Below are 15,643 nucleotides of genomic sequence, written 5' to 3'. Positions count from 1 at the left end.
GCTCAGTGACTTTCTATAAATTGGGGTAAATGAGGCAACACCAAATTGAGTCTTTAGCTTTCTCGTCTTGAGCCAAATCCCCAGTTGCCTCAGGTCCACTGCCTACAGAGTCTCACTACTTCAGCAACAATCTGTGGCACCATTTCCTTCTTCCACTGTTGGCTTTCAGGCACCAACATCATCTCCAGTTCTTTGAATCAACTCCTTTCTTTCCAGGGGAGAGATCCCTACCAATGCTCTTTCTATACTGCTCTCCAGCCGACTTCCAGACAGTCACTTGAGATCTGATACATAGTCTCAGCTATTGGTAGCAAATATGCAAAGTATGCATATGGCTTTCTTGTGTCACTTTTCTGTGTTCCCCCATTCGTTTTCCAACCCTTGATTTCCATATATATCTGCTACATACTCCCCTTAAATCTGTTTCACCCTCCTTCCCTGAGACAGCAAGAAATGGTGGGAAGTGATTGTTTAACTTCATCCCTTTTTTGTTGCAGTGTCTGTTTTCACTGAGTTGATTAGAGGTTAACTCATCCCAGACCATTTTTACTTTATATCATTAATGTACAGGGAAACTTCAGACATGCAAGTAACAATAACCTGGTATCTAGAGAAGAACTGATGATGATCCTGTCTAGACTAGATGGCTTACACATCAGAGGACTTTACTACACAGAGACTCAGAGGTTAACTCTGGGTGAGGTTGGGATGGAAGAAGCCAGCAGTACAGGAAGTGGAAGCATTGCATATAGTGTAGAGACATGCTCTTGCCCCCCTGACTACATGGGTGACTCATGTCAGGTAAGTAATTTTCTCTTACTCTTCGTTACATCATTCTTGATGTGTTGCTCACAACTATATTGATTTTAGTTAGAGGAAAAAAGACTAATTGTTAAGCAGTATTGGTTAATTTTAAGCACTTTATAGATACATTTACATACAGTTGTGATACGTACAGCCTGGATCTTCAGGCATATTTAGGCACCTACCTCACTTTGAGGATCTGGGCTTAAAATCCTTTCACTGTGTAAAAGGTACTCTGAAGAGAAATAGGGGAATTAGATACCTTCTGTGGAATTTGTGCTCATATTAGCTGCGACTATTCATGTATAACATGCAAATGTTATGTGAATAATATTTTGTGTCAAATACAAGACTAAAGAAGATCAATCTAATTTAGCTTTGCCAAGAGAAAGTTAGGCATTGAATTGATCATGGTTTTTAAGTATGTATGTGGTGGTGTAGGAGGAGATTTCTGATTATAGAAGATTCTTTAATTCAGCAAAGGCATAATGAGATACAGTGGCTAGAAGCTGAAGAGAGACAAATGCAGACTAGAAGTTATTGGTACATTTTTAACAGTGAGGAAAATTGTCCATTGATATTGGGAACAGAGTGAAATATGGAAGAGAGAAACGAACAGATTGAATAGAGTGAATTAGTTTTTTGCTCAGTCAGTCAAAAATGCTTAAGAGTTAAAGTAGCAGTTACTACAGTATACAAACCTGTAAACAATGCATTTTTAAATGAAGGTGAAAGAGTAGGAAATGGAGCTTAACAGCCACTGAGAGACTGAAATAGCTGCATTTATTATTGGTCTGGGTCTTTCATTTTTGTCTCCTGGCCACAGTAATAGTGTGACTGAAATTCTACCACTCCTAATGTACACCCTGCAGGGTGCTATCTTTATATACTACCTGTTTTTTCTCCCCTGTGTTGAGGAAAATACATAGCCCAAAGGAAGCAGTTAAACCACTGACTTAGCATAGGTCATAAGCCCTTCACATTTTTGCAGTATTACTCAATCTATGATTTACTGTTCTAATCGTCTAGCTCTGTCTGACTATGTTAGGTGGGGAGAAGGTGCTGCCTGCCACACCTTACATTAGGTATACATTCACTTACAGGAATTACAGCATGATCGGTTAACCCCAGGAACTGTTCTTGTGCTATACAGCCTGACTCGTATAAAGTTTAAAGGTGGGGCCCATCACAGCCTCACTTATCTGAGTCAGAAGCTGAACAATAAGGAAGAGTATAAGAGAAGGTTTGAATAGTGAAAGAATACTGTTTGTGAACAGCCGAGCTAAAAGCTAAGCACAATGACGGCCGAAATACAAAGGCCGAAGAAGAAGAAGAACATAGGATGGCTAATTGTCTTGTTAATAACTCTGAGGCATTGCTTGGGGCAAGATGTACAACAGAGGGTAGCATTTCCTCACCTTCAAGGCAGAGATCAGCAGCAACAAATTCATTGGGATTTTAAACCAAGAGAGGTAATTTTTCCTCACTCTCTCTCTCTGTTTCTCTGTCTCTGTTGTGCAATTCTTTAATTTCAAACAATAAGAATGCTAATCTCCTAACCTGGAATTACATTATAATAGCACCCAGTTGATACTTTTTGTAGGTCGTTTATCACCATAAACAGCCAGAGCTCTCCTAAGAGCTGCTGTGTTGTACTTTGGAGCTTTTTGTTCATATGGGTGAATGTTGCAAAATGAAGTTGCTGTCACAATTGTCCTCAAAACAAAGTGCTTCAGTTCTCCAGTGAGCATGTTAGTGTTGTTCCAAATTATAAATATAAAGGGTAAAATTTGAAAGAGGAAAGAGCAGCGTAGATTTGTTCACATGCATGTGGATACGCAATAAAGTAAGTGTATTCAATTTTGCTTTGCCTAGGGCATTTTTGATAAATAACCCTTCTGAAGCAATATTTCTGTTGATTGAGCTAGTTTAAGTAATGAGACCAGTCTCCTCAGAAGGCAAGTGTACCAATTGCCTCCCCACCATTATTAAAATGTATCTGAAGAAAGCCAGAGCAGTGCAGACCCTGGGTTTGGGCCTTGCTCTCAGTGAAATCAGTATTAAAACTCATATTGATTGAGCTGGTGCAGGATCAGGCTTTTTGTGTATTTATTTACATTAATCCAATATACTTACTGCGAGTGGAATTTCCAGCAGATCACAGGAGAACTATCATTGTTTAAATATCAACATCTTTTATTGCTGTATTGTATTAAAATCCGTGTGCTGCTCTGGGGGATGAGGTTTTTCTCTGCCAAATGTACATTTAATAAATATGCTAATTTTCATTCAGAATCCTTCATAAATACTCATGCCAAAAGCAACTAGATCACATCTTATAGTTTTATCCTGCCAACCTTTTCTCCCGTGAGAGTTCCCATTGATTTCATATAAGCAAGAATTTGCAGGATTTATAATTCATATGCCACTTGTTTTATTAAGGCCTGATGGGAACCATACAGAGCTGCAGTGCCTGAGAGGTAACTTCTGGAGGCATTTTGGAAAGCACAGCATGCCCCAGGAATCACAGTCCCCTGTCACCTCTTAGAAGGATGTAGCATGTGATCTCCTGTACAGCCAGCCAGCTTGGCAACCCAGTGAGCAGTGGTTAGCGTGAATGACCATGTTATACCATTTTTGGGTTGCCTGGTATTTCAGTAGAGCCTCCACATGGAGCAGTCTGAAGAACACGGGTACTGCGCTTATCAATGGTCCACACATAGAAGTGTTCAAATAGCAGGGAAAACTTTTTGTACCTGCACCGTTTTCTAAACCCATGCCAGCAATGATCTCATTTCAGCATATTAGTTAGCACCTACATAATATTGGCTAACATTGCTGACAGTTGCCTCTTGCTTCTTTCATTTTTTTCCCTCTGGTTCAGCTGCCCTATTCTCCTATTTAAAATTGACTTTGATCTGATGTACAATATTTCTGCTCATGTGCTTTCAGTGGCTGAACGTTCTTTTCATGTTTCACTGGTCCCTAGGACAAGTCTGTACTTTAAAATCAAGCTGCTGCATATTTTGGAACCTTGTCTTACTCTGCCTAAACATGGCTTCATATAGCTCCAGGTAGAATAATTTTAGAAATCGTGCTGAGTTAATATAGACATTACCACAGTGCAAGTGTTTCTACAGAATACACTGTAGTTACCCAGGCACTAAGATTTTATGTAACCCAGTGGTTCTCAAACTGTGGGTCAGGACCCCAAAGAGGGTCACAATTCTATATTACTGGGATCACCAGAGCTAGTTTTAGACTTGCTAGGGTCCAGGGCCAAAGCCCAAGCCTCATCACCAAGTTTCAGCCCTGAGTAATGGGGCTTAGATTACAGGCCGTCTGACTGAGGCTGAAGTGCTTTGGCTTTGGCCCCTACACCCAAGGCGGTGGGACTCGGGCAAACTCAGGCTTTGGTCCCTCTCCTGGGATCATGTAGAAAATTTTTTTGTCAGAAAGGGGTTAGGGTGCATTGAGGTTTGAGAACTGATGAAACAACTAGGTACTATATAAAGTGCCTATAGGCAGCCCTTGCAGAACCTTCTGGTATAAATCTACATTAACATCTTCTTTGACTGCTTTTAAAGGCCAGTTCTAGGCCCCTATGTTTAGCCACAGGAAATGTCTTGCTCTGGGCTTTTCTGTGAGGGGCCATCCCCCTGTCAGAAAAGGGAGCACCAGGCCAGCTACTCAGCAAGGCCTCAATCTGGAAATACTTATGCTTAATTGGAGTACTGTGAGTAGTCCCATTTAAATTGTTAGCGTAAAGGTGAGAACATGCGTAAGTGTTTTCAGGATCAGTGCCCAGTTGCTTTAATAGTGATGGACTCGAGTAATGGAATTTTCATCTACCACTCATTCCCTTCCCATCCTGCAATTCTGTGGTTTGGCCAGCAGATCTTTGTAGAAACAAACTCACTGTCTATTACCAGACCCGATCTGCAAAAGCTGCAAGATACAATTCCACTTTGAAAGCTTTCTTATTTTTATAAAATGATTGGAAAGGATTTGACCACCAGTTGATACACAGTTGTGGTCCCTTTTTGCTGATCTGGTGTCACTTTGTAAGCTAAAATAGTTCTTATTAAAAAAGTAAACAATTTACATGTGTATATTTTCCTATATACTTAATAGGACTGTAGCCCTGGATTTTATCGTGAGAATAAAGGATTATTTACAGGACACTGCCTACCCTGCAACTGCAATGGAAATTCAAACAGATGCCAGGATGGTTCTGGAATATGTATTGTAAGTAAGACATGAACACTGTTGAAAGTAATGTAGAAAAGCAGACAACCCACTACTGTATTAAACTGTGGAATGCATAGTTCCTTTCTTCATTATTGCTACAAAGTGATCTTTGGATAACTAGTTCAATTATTTGAATTATGTTAACCTGAATTTTTTACTGTGTATGCATTTAGGTCCCAATCCTGCAAATACTTTGCACATGTTTAACTTTGCACAGATGTATAATTTCATTCAGTCTTTCTTCCCATGCCTTTTCCCGCAAATGTAGTTGTCCCATGCTATCCAAGTCCCCTCAATTAAGCACATGGGCCAGTATTTGTAGGATCGGGGCTTTAGTTATCTTATATGATGCATCTACACAGCAGTGCTATTTCGGAATAATGGCCATTCTGAAATAACAATGCGAGCATCTACACAGCAATTCTGTTATTTCAGAATAAATTTGAAATAACAGACGGCTTATTCCAACTTGTGTAAGCCTCATTCCACGAGGAATAATGCCTTTTCTGAAATCTCTATTTCAGAATAGCAGATGTGTGGTCTGCTATTTTTATATAGCTCCTCCCCAGGGCCACTCAAAATAAATACTTCCAGTGCCTACTGGGGCTGTAAATCGAGGTAGCATATCCACATTAGGGAAGCCTGCTTTGGACTAATTTTAAGACTTCCCTGTAGCATAGACACATTATTTAAAAATAAGCTATTTCAGAGTATTTCTTCCGGAATAGCTTATCTTGAAATAAGCTTGCAGTGGAGCAAACTTTTACTGTCATTCATGAGTAGTCCATAGAACTATGCATGTAAGAGTTTGCGGGAGCTGACCCATATTCAAATAAATAAATAAATAAATACATTCTCAAAAAGCTAAGGCTATTTCTACTCTACTGGGTTTTTTGGGATACAGGGTTTTTCCAGGGAATACATCTGCTCTTCCACTTTTTTTTGCAGAACAGCAGACGTGCTCTATCGGAAGCCCTGTCTTCCTCCTTCCATGAGGAAAAAGGGCTCTTCCGAAAGAGGAGGCTTTTCCGAAATTTGGCCCACTGTAGACAGGCCAAATTTCGGAAAAGCCTCTTCCGAAAAAACTATCGGAAAAAGGTTAGCAAATTGCGGAGCGCAATTTGCATACCTTTTTCTGATAGATCAGTGTAGTCTAGACAAAGACATTGTTTGCTTGTTCACTTTGCAAAGCAAATCTTAGATTACAGTTACACAAATAAAATGTACTGGAGAAGACAGGATTGGGCTGGGGAAGAGAAGTTAGATAAATTACAAATTTTCAATTGAACTGCCTCTGCAGAAGGGTAAATTCTGATCCTGGACAACCATTTTATGTCTGAAGTAACTACACAGAAGTCATGGAACCTCAGTGGTTGTGTGAGCATGAAATTTGACCTGGTGTGTTTTTCTAGTTTATACTCTTGACAGTTGAATAACACCCTCCGTTTTTATGGTTTGTTCTGAAAAATTCTTAATTGCACTCTTTTTATGTAAATAAATATCTTGCCAAATTCTCTTTCACGGTTTATATTTTGTAAGTTATTCATGCATACTGCCTACAGTGCATTCCTTTGCATTAGGCAGTACCCTCAGACTTTGTTTCAACAAATCCTTTTGGTTAAATGAGTTATGAGACAGTTCAGTGTGTTCCAGGAAATCACTCACAATGTGCTTCCTTGGGAGACAGGACAAGCCATGACAGGAAAGCACTGCAGAAAGATAGAGATGAGTTTGTTTAGATTAGCTCAAGATAAGTCTAAAAAGTGTTAACATCTCTTTTTTAGCCTAAAATATGTCATTAAGGTGCAAACACGATTCACTTCTGAATATGTTGAGTTAAATCATCCCCTTCACTTGAGACAAACTATCTGATGAGCAGAGTTCATGCAGAAAAACTTGGAGCAGAGGAAACTCACAGAGGGCATGATCCAAAATCCACTGTAGTTGATAGAAGTCTATTTATTGGCTTCAGTAGGCTTTAGATCATGCCCAGAGATGCCAGCTTCTGCCCTCATTGGTGGGGTTTGCCTGTTTGTAGGATGAGCAGAGGCCAGACATCAAAACATTGATGCACTCTCCATTGTGCTCCCTGAGTTCTTCCACCAACAGCCCAGCTTCCTCTGAAGCTATCTGTCAAAGCCTGCCCATTCTTCCCAGTAATATGGATAGGTTGTAGGGTAGGGTGGGCAAGAGAGCCTCTGTGGGTTGGGTTGATCCAGCCTGCGAATACCCTCCCACTCCCCCGCCCCCAGGCCATTTGGGAACTGGGAAGCGGCAAATTCTCCTCTCCTGCCAGGGGCGCACTAAGCACCGTGTGCTCCTTGCATGGTGGGAGCAGGAAGCAAGAGACTTTGTGCACTCCCCCTACCCCCAGGCCCTGATTGACCTGGGTGTGAGGAGGAGGGGGGAGCGTACAAAATCTCCTCCCACTGCCAGAGGTGCAGGCACCTAGAAGGAGCTGCCAGCTGTTCAGAATAGCTGGAGGTTCTCTCTAGGAGGGCGGGAGCAAAGACTTCATGTGGTCTCCCACCCCCAGGACAATCAGGGGGCCCCTTCCTTCCAGTGCAACCCAGGGTGGCCTGGGGTAACTTCAAACATTTGTGAAGTTGTCCCCCTTCTAAAATTATTGCCCACTCCTGTTGTAGGGGAATCGGTGAGTTAATGTTGACAAGGATACTAATAGCTTCCACTGGAGCTTTCCTATGGATGTTTACAGGATGCTGCTGCATAGAGACACTGTCACTCCAGTATTGTCTCATATCTATTTGGCTATGCCCCCTAATTTTTGAGGGAGCAATAATGTGACTGTTGCTGCTTTTGCTTCCCTCTGTCATGCTTTAGGGACATTGTAGGATTTTTGTTCCTTTCATCTGCTAGATGCCATATTGCCAACAGCATGATGCGGCCCATTCAGTCCAATCCTTGCATGAAATCTATAAAAGGCTCCCCAAACCACATGAAACCCTTTTTCCTCCATTTCTGAAGACTTCTCCTGGCTTCAGCCATGCAGGGTTTCTCTATGTAATGTGTTAATACAGAACAGCTGGGATGTAAATTCTGGTGCGCACCAGCACGTCTCCCATGTATTGTACTAGCATACACTAACATTATGGCTACGTTATGTATTTGGGTGCAAGTCCCAGTTTGCAGATACATAGGGCTAGTGTGAGTATAAATAGTAACGTAGTCACCAGTCCCATGGACAGCGTCAGGGGTCACCTTAGTCATGCCGAGTACAAACTTACCAGAACCCTGTGCTGCCACTGTCTGTGTTATCATGGCAGTACTGCTATTTATACTCACACTACTTCTTACTGAGGTAGCACAAGTAGGTGCACCAGTCCTGGGAATCACAGTCCCAACTTGTAGAGCAGACATAGCCAGAAAGTTTCCCAGCATGCATTTACTCCGCAGTTTCAGACAGGTATATCAATGCACACTGTGGAACTTATAGTGGGCTCCGGCAGGGTCTGTGTGACCAGTCAGTGTGCGCCAATCTTGGATTCAATAGTATTCATACCCCAGCTGGTGTGCACTAATATACCATGGAGACAAGTCCCCAGCAATAAGGATGTATACTTTGCAAGGGCCAGTAGTGACTCCAGAGTTAAGCGTAGTTTGCGATTTGAACCTGCAGCAGCATTAAAATCCCTTTCTTTCACCTGTTAACTATTGAATTTAGCCTTCAATTAGCCACAATAACTGGCAGAAGACAGTTGAATTTTTCATGTAATTTTTTAAAGAAAGTATTCATCAGTTTTTGAGGAGGCCACATTTCAAAAAAGGTCCTTTCAGAAATTTTGGCCCTGACTATGTGTTTATTTCATTCCCTCCGGTTAAACAGCCATAGATAGTTACTACAAAGTGCAGCTTCATACTTCCATTCTCATAACATCTCACAAACAGGCCATCGTTTTAATTGTTTTTCTTAAGCACAGAACAAATTATGGGCTATTGTGCAGGAGTGGGTGAAGCTTGGGTGAAGATGGTGTGGTGGTGTGAGTGCAAGAAGAGGTGGAAAAGGCAGAGGAGCCTGCTGTTGCCTGTGGGGATGGGAATCCCTCTGCTGCAAATCGGATCCTCAAGGAGTTTTGCTCTGAGCCATAGGAGGTTCATGAGAATGGAACTACGATCTACCATACATCTGTTTGAACGCAGCCAAAGGTCTGCTTCTCCCTGCCCTCCAAAGTCCTGTACTCCTACTCCATGCCCACAGTTCTGGTCCACCCCTTGCCTCTCAAATCCTCTATTTCTTTTCCACATTTAATAGTTACTTATAACCCTATACTGTCATATACAACTAACAGATTATAGATTTTTCTGCTATGCCTATGTCTATAGATAATGTATCTTAATTTACCAGATTTTGGAGATCAGGTTTGGAGATCAGGTTATACATTTTACTGTTCGGAAATGAATGTGTGCACTCCTCATAGATTGTACATTGGAGTGCTAAGGGGACACTGCTGTGGAGTGGGGTGGTTTGAGTGTGTTAGAAGGTTATGGTGTGTAGATGTTAGGATATGTGATCGGGGTAAATTTGGATACAAATATTGGTGTTATTGTTTTATTTCCTGGATTTCTATCACTGCTGAAAATGAGTTTGAACAATTTCACCTGTAAATTAACAATTAATTTGTGTGTGAGAATTTTAGTTAATGCAAAAAGCAATTTCACCTGTAAATTAACAATTAATTTGTGTGTGAGAATTTTAGTTGATGCAAAAAGCAATGTCACTACATACGCATGTGACTCATTGATGCAAATGGGAATAAGAACGTCTCTAAAATGAGATTTTATTCTCTGGAGTCTCAGCATGGAAAAGCTGACTACTGCAGTTAAATTTGTTTTCTCAACATTAATTATTAATTAATTGTTCATTCCATTTAGTAAATTAAATACAAATTACATGCATATTGGGAGAAAGTGCATAAAATACAAATCTGAACAGAATCTATTAAATACCCTAGTTTTAAAATTAATTTCCTGGGACTTAAGGAGGAGGCTCAATTAGATATGTGGTTTTTTAAACACTGTTCATAATTTCCTGGATTTTGTAAGATACATTAAAATGCAAAATTTAAAAGTGGATTCAAGCCTAATGAATTTTTAATGGATTCACTCAGAATACCAAGACAGATGCACATGTAAGGGACAAAGCTCATTAAGCAACTGCACTGCTGCTTTGGCTATTTTTTGAAACAAGTGTAATAGTATTTACATAGTCTGTTTGCCCTCAACAAGTAATGGAAAAATTGTGCTTTCTCTACCACTTGACAATCAGTGGAACACATTTATTTCTATAGCAAAAGCAGTTTTGAAATAAACTACACTCTTAGGCTACGTCTACATTGGCAAGATTTTGCGCAAATACTTTTAATGCAAAAGTTTTTGTGTTAAAGTATTTGTGCAAGAAAGCGTCTACACTGGCATGTGCTTTTGCGCAAAAGCATCTGTGCCAGTGTAGACGCACTCTTGCACAAGAAAGCTCTGTTGGCCATTTTAACCATAGGGCTTTCTTGCGTAAGAAATTCATGTTGCCTGTCTACACTGGCCTCTTGCACAAGAACAGTTGCACAAGAGGGCTTATTCCTGAGCGGGAGCATCATAGTTCTTGCGCAAGAAGCACTGATTTCACACATTAGAACGTCAGTGTTCTTGCACAAGAACTCCCCGCCAGTGTAGACAGGCAGCATGTTTTTGCGCAAAAGCAACTGCTTTTGCGCAAAATCATGCCAATGTAGACACAGCCTTAGAGATTTGGAAGAGATCAGCTATAATTTCCTGGGACCTGCTGTGAGGTCAGGGGACTGGACTCGAGGACCTCTCGAGGACCCTTCCAGTTCTAGTTTTCTATGATTCTGTGATTCCTAGTTATAATGATAATAAACCCTAAAATGTCAGGCCATAGCTAATTGTCTTGTTTGTTTTGTTTTTAAGGGCTGTCAACATAATACTGCTGGGGAAAATTGTGACTGCTGTAAAGAAGGTTACTTTGGTGATGCTAGTCAAGGTTCCTGTAGGGTGTGCCCTTGTCCTTACACAAACAGGTATTGTACAAAATAGTGTCAAGTTAAAAAAGAGATATGGGGAGGGGAGATGGAAGTTATTTATGGTAAGTAGGTATAGTCTGGGTTTTACTCTTTGAGGTCTTAATCTTAGTTGAGTCATCTAGATGCTAGCACTATACGCACGATAATACCTAAGTCCTATAACTTATTTCACTGTGGTTTTTTAATATGTTTAAGATGCTAACTGTAGACCTAATCCTGAAATGAGCACCCCAAGGAGCAATAGGGTAACCCCCTTACCTTGATGGGGCTCTGCACAGACACAGTGGTGCACCCACATGCAGTCAGTTACAGGACTGGGGCCTGTTTTGTTTTTAAGCTATGTGCAGAATCTGTTCCCATACATATCAGTTTTCCCAGGGCTTTCATCCACGAGCTATTGGAAACACATGTTTCCAATAAAGATTTCTCCTTTTCATACCCTCTTTCTTTGATAGTGAGGCCATATTCCTGAGACATGGGATGGAAATAATTTTTGCTGTACCTTTTGGTGACCAAACCAGAGAGGAAATAATTAGCTATGATGGAATAAACCTTTGTGGGAGTTCATTGTGAAGCCTGCACTCAGAAAAATAACTTGTAAACATGTAACTGGATTGATGTGGGTTTGACTATGTTTGAACAATCCCACTAGCTTAGCACATGAAACATACATATAAGTGCAAACATACTCACCAAACTGCAGCTCATCAAACACTACTGAATGATTAGAAACAATTATTTTTGCTAGGATCTTAAAAAGGGTTATTAGATTTTGAAAAGTCTCAGAGAGGTAGCCATGTTAATGTGTATGCATCTAATTAAGTGGTTTTTATCCATGAAAGCTTATGCCGAAATGAATCTGTTAGTCTTTAAAGTGCCACAGGACTCCTTGTCATTTTTGTAGATTTTGAAAGCCATTAGCAGGAAAATGAACTGTATTGCATATTGTTTTGAGACATCTGTTTGTGGTGATTTGGTGATTGCTCCATGCTAAAATATGCGTATGCGTAGAGTGTATGTATCATCGGGAAAAAGGAAAAAATAATATCTCTAGTAAAACTTAGGTGCTGCGTTGCTAAGAACACGACACATTATTTGCCAGGTGCAGAGGCTAGGTAGATAGCCTTAAGTAAGAGATTTTTTTAACTAGTAAGCAGTAAACAGGCTATTCATACATAAGAAGATTCTCTGATAGGTCTGTTCCTGATTGCATTGGCTTCTTCTGCAGGTGTTTGCCTGAGGTTAGCAGGTTTTTATTCATCTTTCATTTTAAGAGTGCTGAAATAATTGGAGAAACCATGAAACCTGCATTAGTTTCATAAATCCATATTGCTCTGATCAGTACAATTCTCTGCACAGTGAATGCTCCACTTAGCATCAGTGGAGTCATCCACTTTCCCTCCTAAGTAAGAGCAATATATATTTTTGGAAGAGAGAGTGGTGGAAGGGGTATTTGAGTCTAGTCTTCCATAGATCAGATTGCCTCATCCAGGCATGTATGGCCCAGGTCAATCTCCATCCCACATACTCCATCACACAGCCAAGAAACAGTAATCCCTCCACATTGGACTTTGAAGCTACCTGGGTATGTCAGGAAGAGTAGGCCTGGTCCAACATAAGTTCTCCCCCTGGAGAGTTTTCCTCCTTCTGCCAGGAAAAGAAAAATTGTGTTAGGTACAGTTTCCTAGAAGGTTCTTAGCTTTGTGAGTGCATTGGCCATCTGCAGTGCTGACTGATTCCTTCTTTCGTAATATGCCTTTTAAATATTTCAAGTGTAGAGTAAATCTATACCAAGAATTATCAATCTCCATTATAAATAAAAATGTCAGTTATGTCAGGAAAAAGTAGACATAGCATGTGTAGGCTCTAACCTTTCAAGGACTATTAGCAGAAGACCATCTGATGATTTCCAAGTCAGGGGAGGAAAGGACAATATTTTATATTAGAACTGTTGAGCTTTCAATGAAATGACCATGTTTATATGGGAACTTGAGTACTCTTGAGGCTTTTTTCTTTTTTTGCAAAAAAAGTCTTTTCTTTTGTAGTAAAATTTTAAGAAATTAATACTGTGATTTTACTTTGAAATTTCATGTGAACCTTGACTTTTACATTCATTACATTTAAATAATTTGTATCTATGGTTGTTTAATTTTCCATTCAGTTTCAGCAGCGGCTGAATCGGGGGTGCCTGCAGCAGAGCAGCTGGAGTGCTGCTGGGTTGGTCCGGTAGCGCCGACCCTTGGCACAGCGAGACCAACCCGTCAGCACTCCAGCTGCTCTTGGGGACGCGTGGGGCAGAGCAGCTGTGGTGCTGACGGGTTGGTCCCGCAGTGCCGCTCCTCGGCGCTACTGGACCAACCCAGCAGCACCCCAGCTGCTCTGCCCCAGGTGTCCCCAAGTCAGCCGCTGCTGATACTGATCAGCAGCTGACTCCAGAAAGCCAGAGGCAGAGCTGCTCTGCCCCAGGCTTTCTGGAGTCAGCCCTGGTCAGTTTCAGCAGCGGCTGAATCAGGACGCCTGGGGCAGAGCAGCTGGAAGGCTGCTGGGTTGGTCGCACAGCACCGAGGAGCGGCGCTACTGGACCAACCCAGCAGCACCCCAGCTGCTCTGCCCCAGGTGTCCCCAAGTCAGCTGCTGCTGAAACTTATCAGCGGCTGACTCCAGAAAGCCAGAGGCAGAGCTGCTCTGCCCCAGGCTTCCTGGAGTCAGCCCTGGTCAGTTTCAGCAGCGACTGAATCGGCACACCTGGGACAGAGCTGCTGGGGTGCTGCTGGGTTGGGCTGGTAGCGCCAAACCTCGGTGCTGCGGGGACCAACCCAGCAGCACCCCAGCTGCTCTGTCCCAGGTGTACCCAAGTCAGCTGCTGCTGAAACTGACCAGCGGCTGATTCCAGGAAGCTGGGGCAGAGCAGCTCTGTCTCGGGCTTCCTGGAGTCAGCCGTTGGTCAATTTCAGCAGCGGCTGAATCCGGGACAGCTGGGGTGCTGCTGGGTTGGTCCCGCAGCCCCGAGGGCCAGCGCTACTGGACCTACCCGGCAGCACTCCAGCTGTTCTTCCCCCTGCTTCCCGGATTCAGCGCTGGTCAGTTTTAGCAGCGGCTGAATCGGGGAAGCTGGGGGCAGAGCAGCTCCAATGGTCCGGCTGCCCAGAGCACTTCCGGGTTCCTGATGGTGCTGGACCATCAGGAGTGCCCGATCGTCAGATGCCGGACCATCGGAGTTTTACTGTACAATAGCAGAGAAATTATTTTAGCAGAAAAATGTGAAGCATCAATGGATAATTTGCTGCAATTTGTCTAATGATTGTTAACCTATACAACTGGTTGTTTGCATAACCAAATTACCCTTTATTCCTGAAAGTTATTTGGCCCCTGTTCTAACTAATCAGAACAGCTTGATTATCCTTTCATTAAAAGAATCATTTTATCTTCTCACAGTTTTGCAACTGGTTGTGTGGCAAATGGTGAAGAAGTTCAGTGTTTCTGCAAAGAAGGCTATACTGGAGTACATTGTGAAAGGTAAGTGACTTGTCTCTGTGGCAGCGTGTCGTGGTCCCCCGCCTCCTGCACCCCCGTAGTGGCCCGAGCAGACTCCACCGGCCAGTAGAATAGAGGGAGTTTATTGCTTCTCCAGGATACAGCACAGCACCGATGTAATCTGGTTACGGGAACTGGGGCCAGGAGGCCTCAGTGCCCCCACTTGAGATGGGTGGTGGCTGGACCCTACAATCCCAGCCCCTTCCCTAGCTCATTCTCTCCTGCTTCCCAGACCGAAACTAAAAACTGTCCCTTCCAGCCCTGCCCCTCAGCCAGGGGCGGCATTCCACCTCCCTTTGTTCCTCTCCCTGGGGGGTAACTGGTAGAACAGGTTACCTCCCTGTCCCATCAGCTACTCCGCTGGGCCGTGGTACAGACAGCAGCCAGTGGGGGTCACCCACAGCCCAAGCCTAGCAACCAGCAAGGTACCCACACTACGTCACAGTCTCTTAAAGCTTTTTCAAATGGATACATGCCTATTTATTTACCTAATATATTTACTAGAGTACCTACCGTAGCATGTTGCTGCAGAGTACTGTGTAAGCGTTTATATATTATGTGTATAATATACATGCATATATAATTAGGTGGCAACATGGATATAGATATCTATTGTTGGAACATAGAAACAGCCATACTGGGTCAGACCAATGGTCCATCTAGCCCAGTATCTTGTCAGGTAATCCCGTGTCATCCACTCCTAGCTTCTGGTGAACAGAGGCTATCGACACCGATGGTGCATCTAGACTACATGGTTTTGTCGACAGAGCCATGTAAATTAGTTTATTCGGCATAGTCAAAGAAGTGTGGATTTAAATAATCCCCGCTTCATTAAAAGAAATATGGCCGCCGCACTGTGCCGACGATCAGCTGATCCAACACAGCACGGTAGTCTAGACGCGGCGTGTTCGACAAGAGAAGCCTTTGTCGACCGCTCCGGTATACCTCGTGAAACAAAGGCTTAGTAAGTTTTTAGTAAATGAAAATGTACCTTAGAAAAG

General features: G+C 42.4%; 1 protein-coding gene across 4 annotated transcripts in view; it reads left to right on the top strand.

The window, feature by feature from the left end:
• LAMA3 (laminin subunit alpha 3) overlaps positions 1-15,643 on the top strand; it is a 195,106-nt gene that overhangs the window by 123,601 nt on the left and 55,862 nt on the right. For all 4 annotated transcript variants that reach the window (XM_025181720.2, XM_075920832.1, XM_014570532.3 and 1 more), the window contains 4 exons: positions 571-801; positions 4,939-5,052; positions 10,996-11,105; positions 14,544-14,624. In XM_025181720.2, the coding sequence (XP_025037505.2) occupies positions 571-801; positions 4,939-5,052; positions 10,996-11,105; positions 14,544-14,624 (536 nt within the window). The remainder of the gene's footprint in view (positions 1-570; positions 802-4,938; positions 5,053-10,995; positions 11,106-14,543; positions 14,625-15,643) is intronic.

The sequence above is a fragment of the Pelodiscus sinensis genome, chromosome 2 (genome assembly GCF_049634645.1).
Source record: "Pelodiscus sinensis isolate JC-2024 chromosome 2, ASM4963464v1, whole genome shotgun sequence".
Taxonomy (NCBI): domain Eukaryota; kingdom Metazoa; phylum Chordata; order Testudines; family Trionychidae; genus Pelodiscus; species Pelodiscus sinensis.
This window is presented reverse-complemented; position numbering and strand designations above follow the sequence as displayed.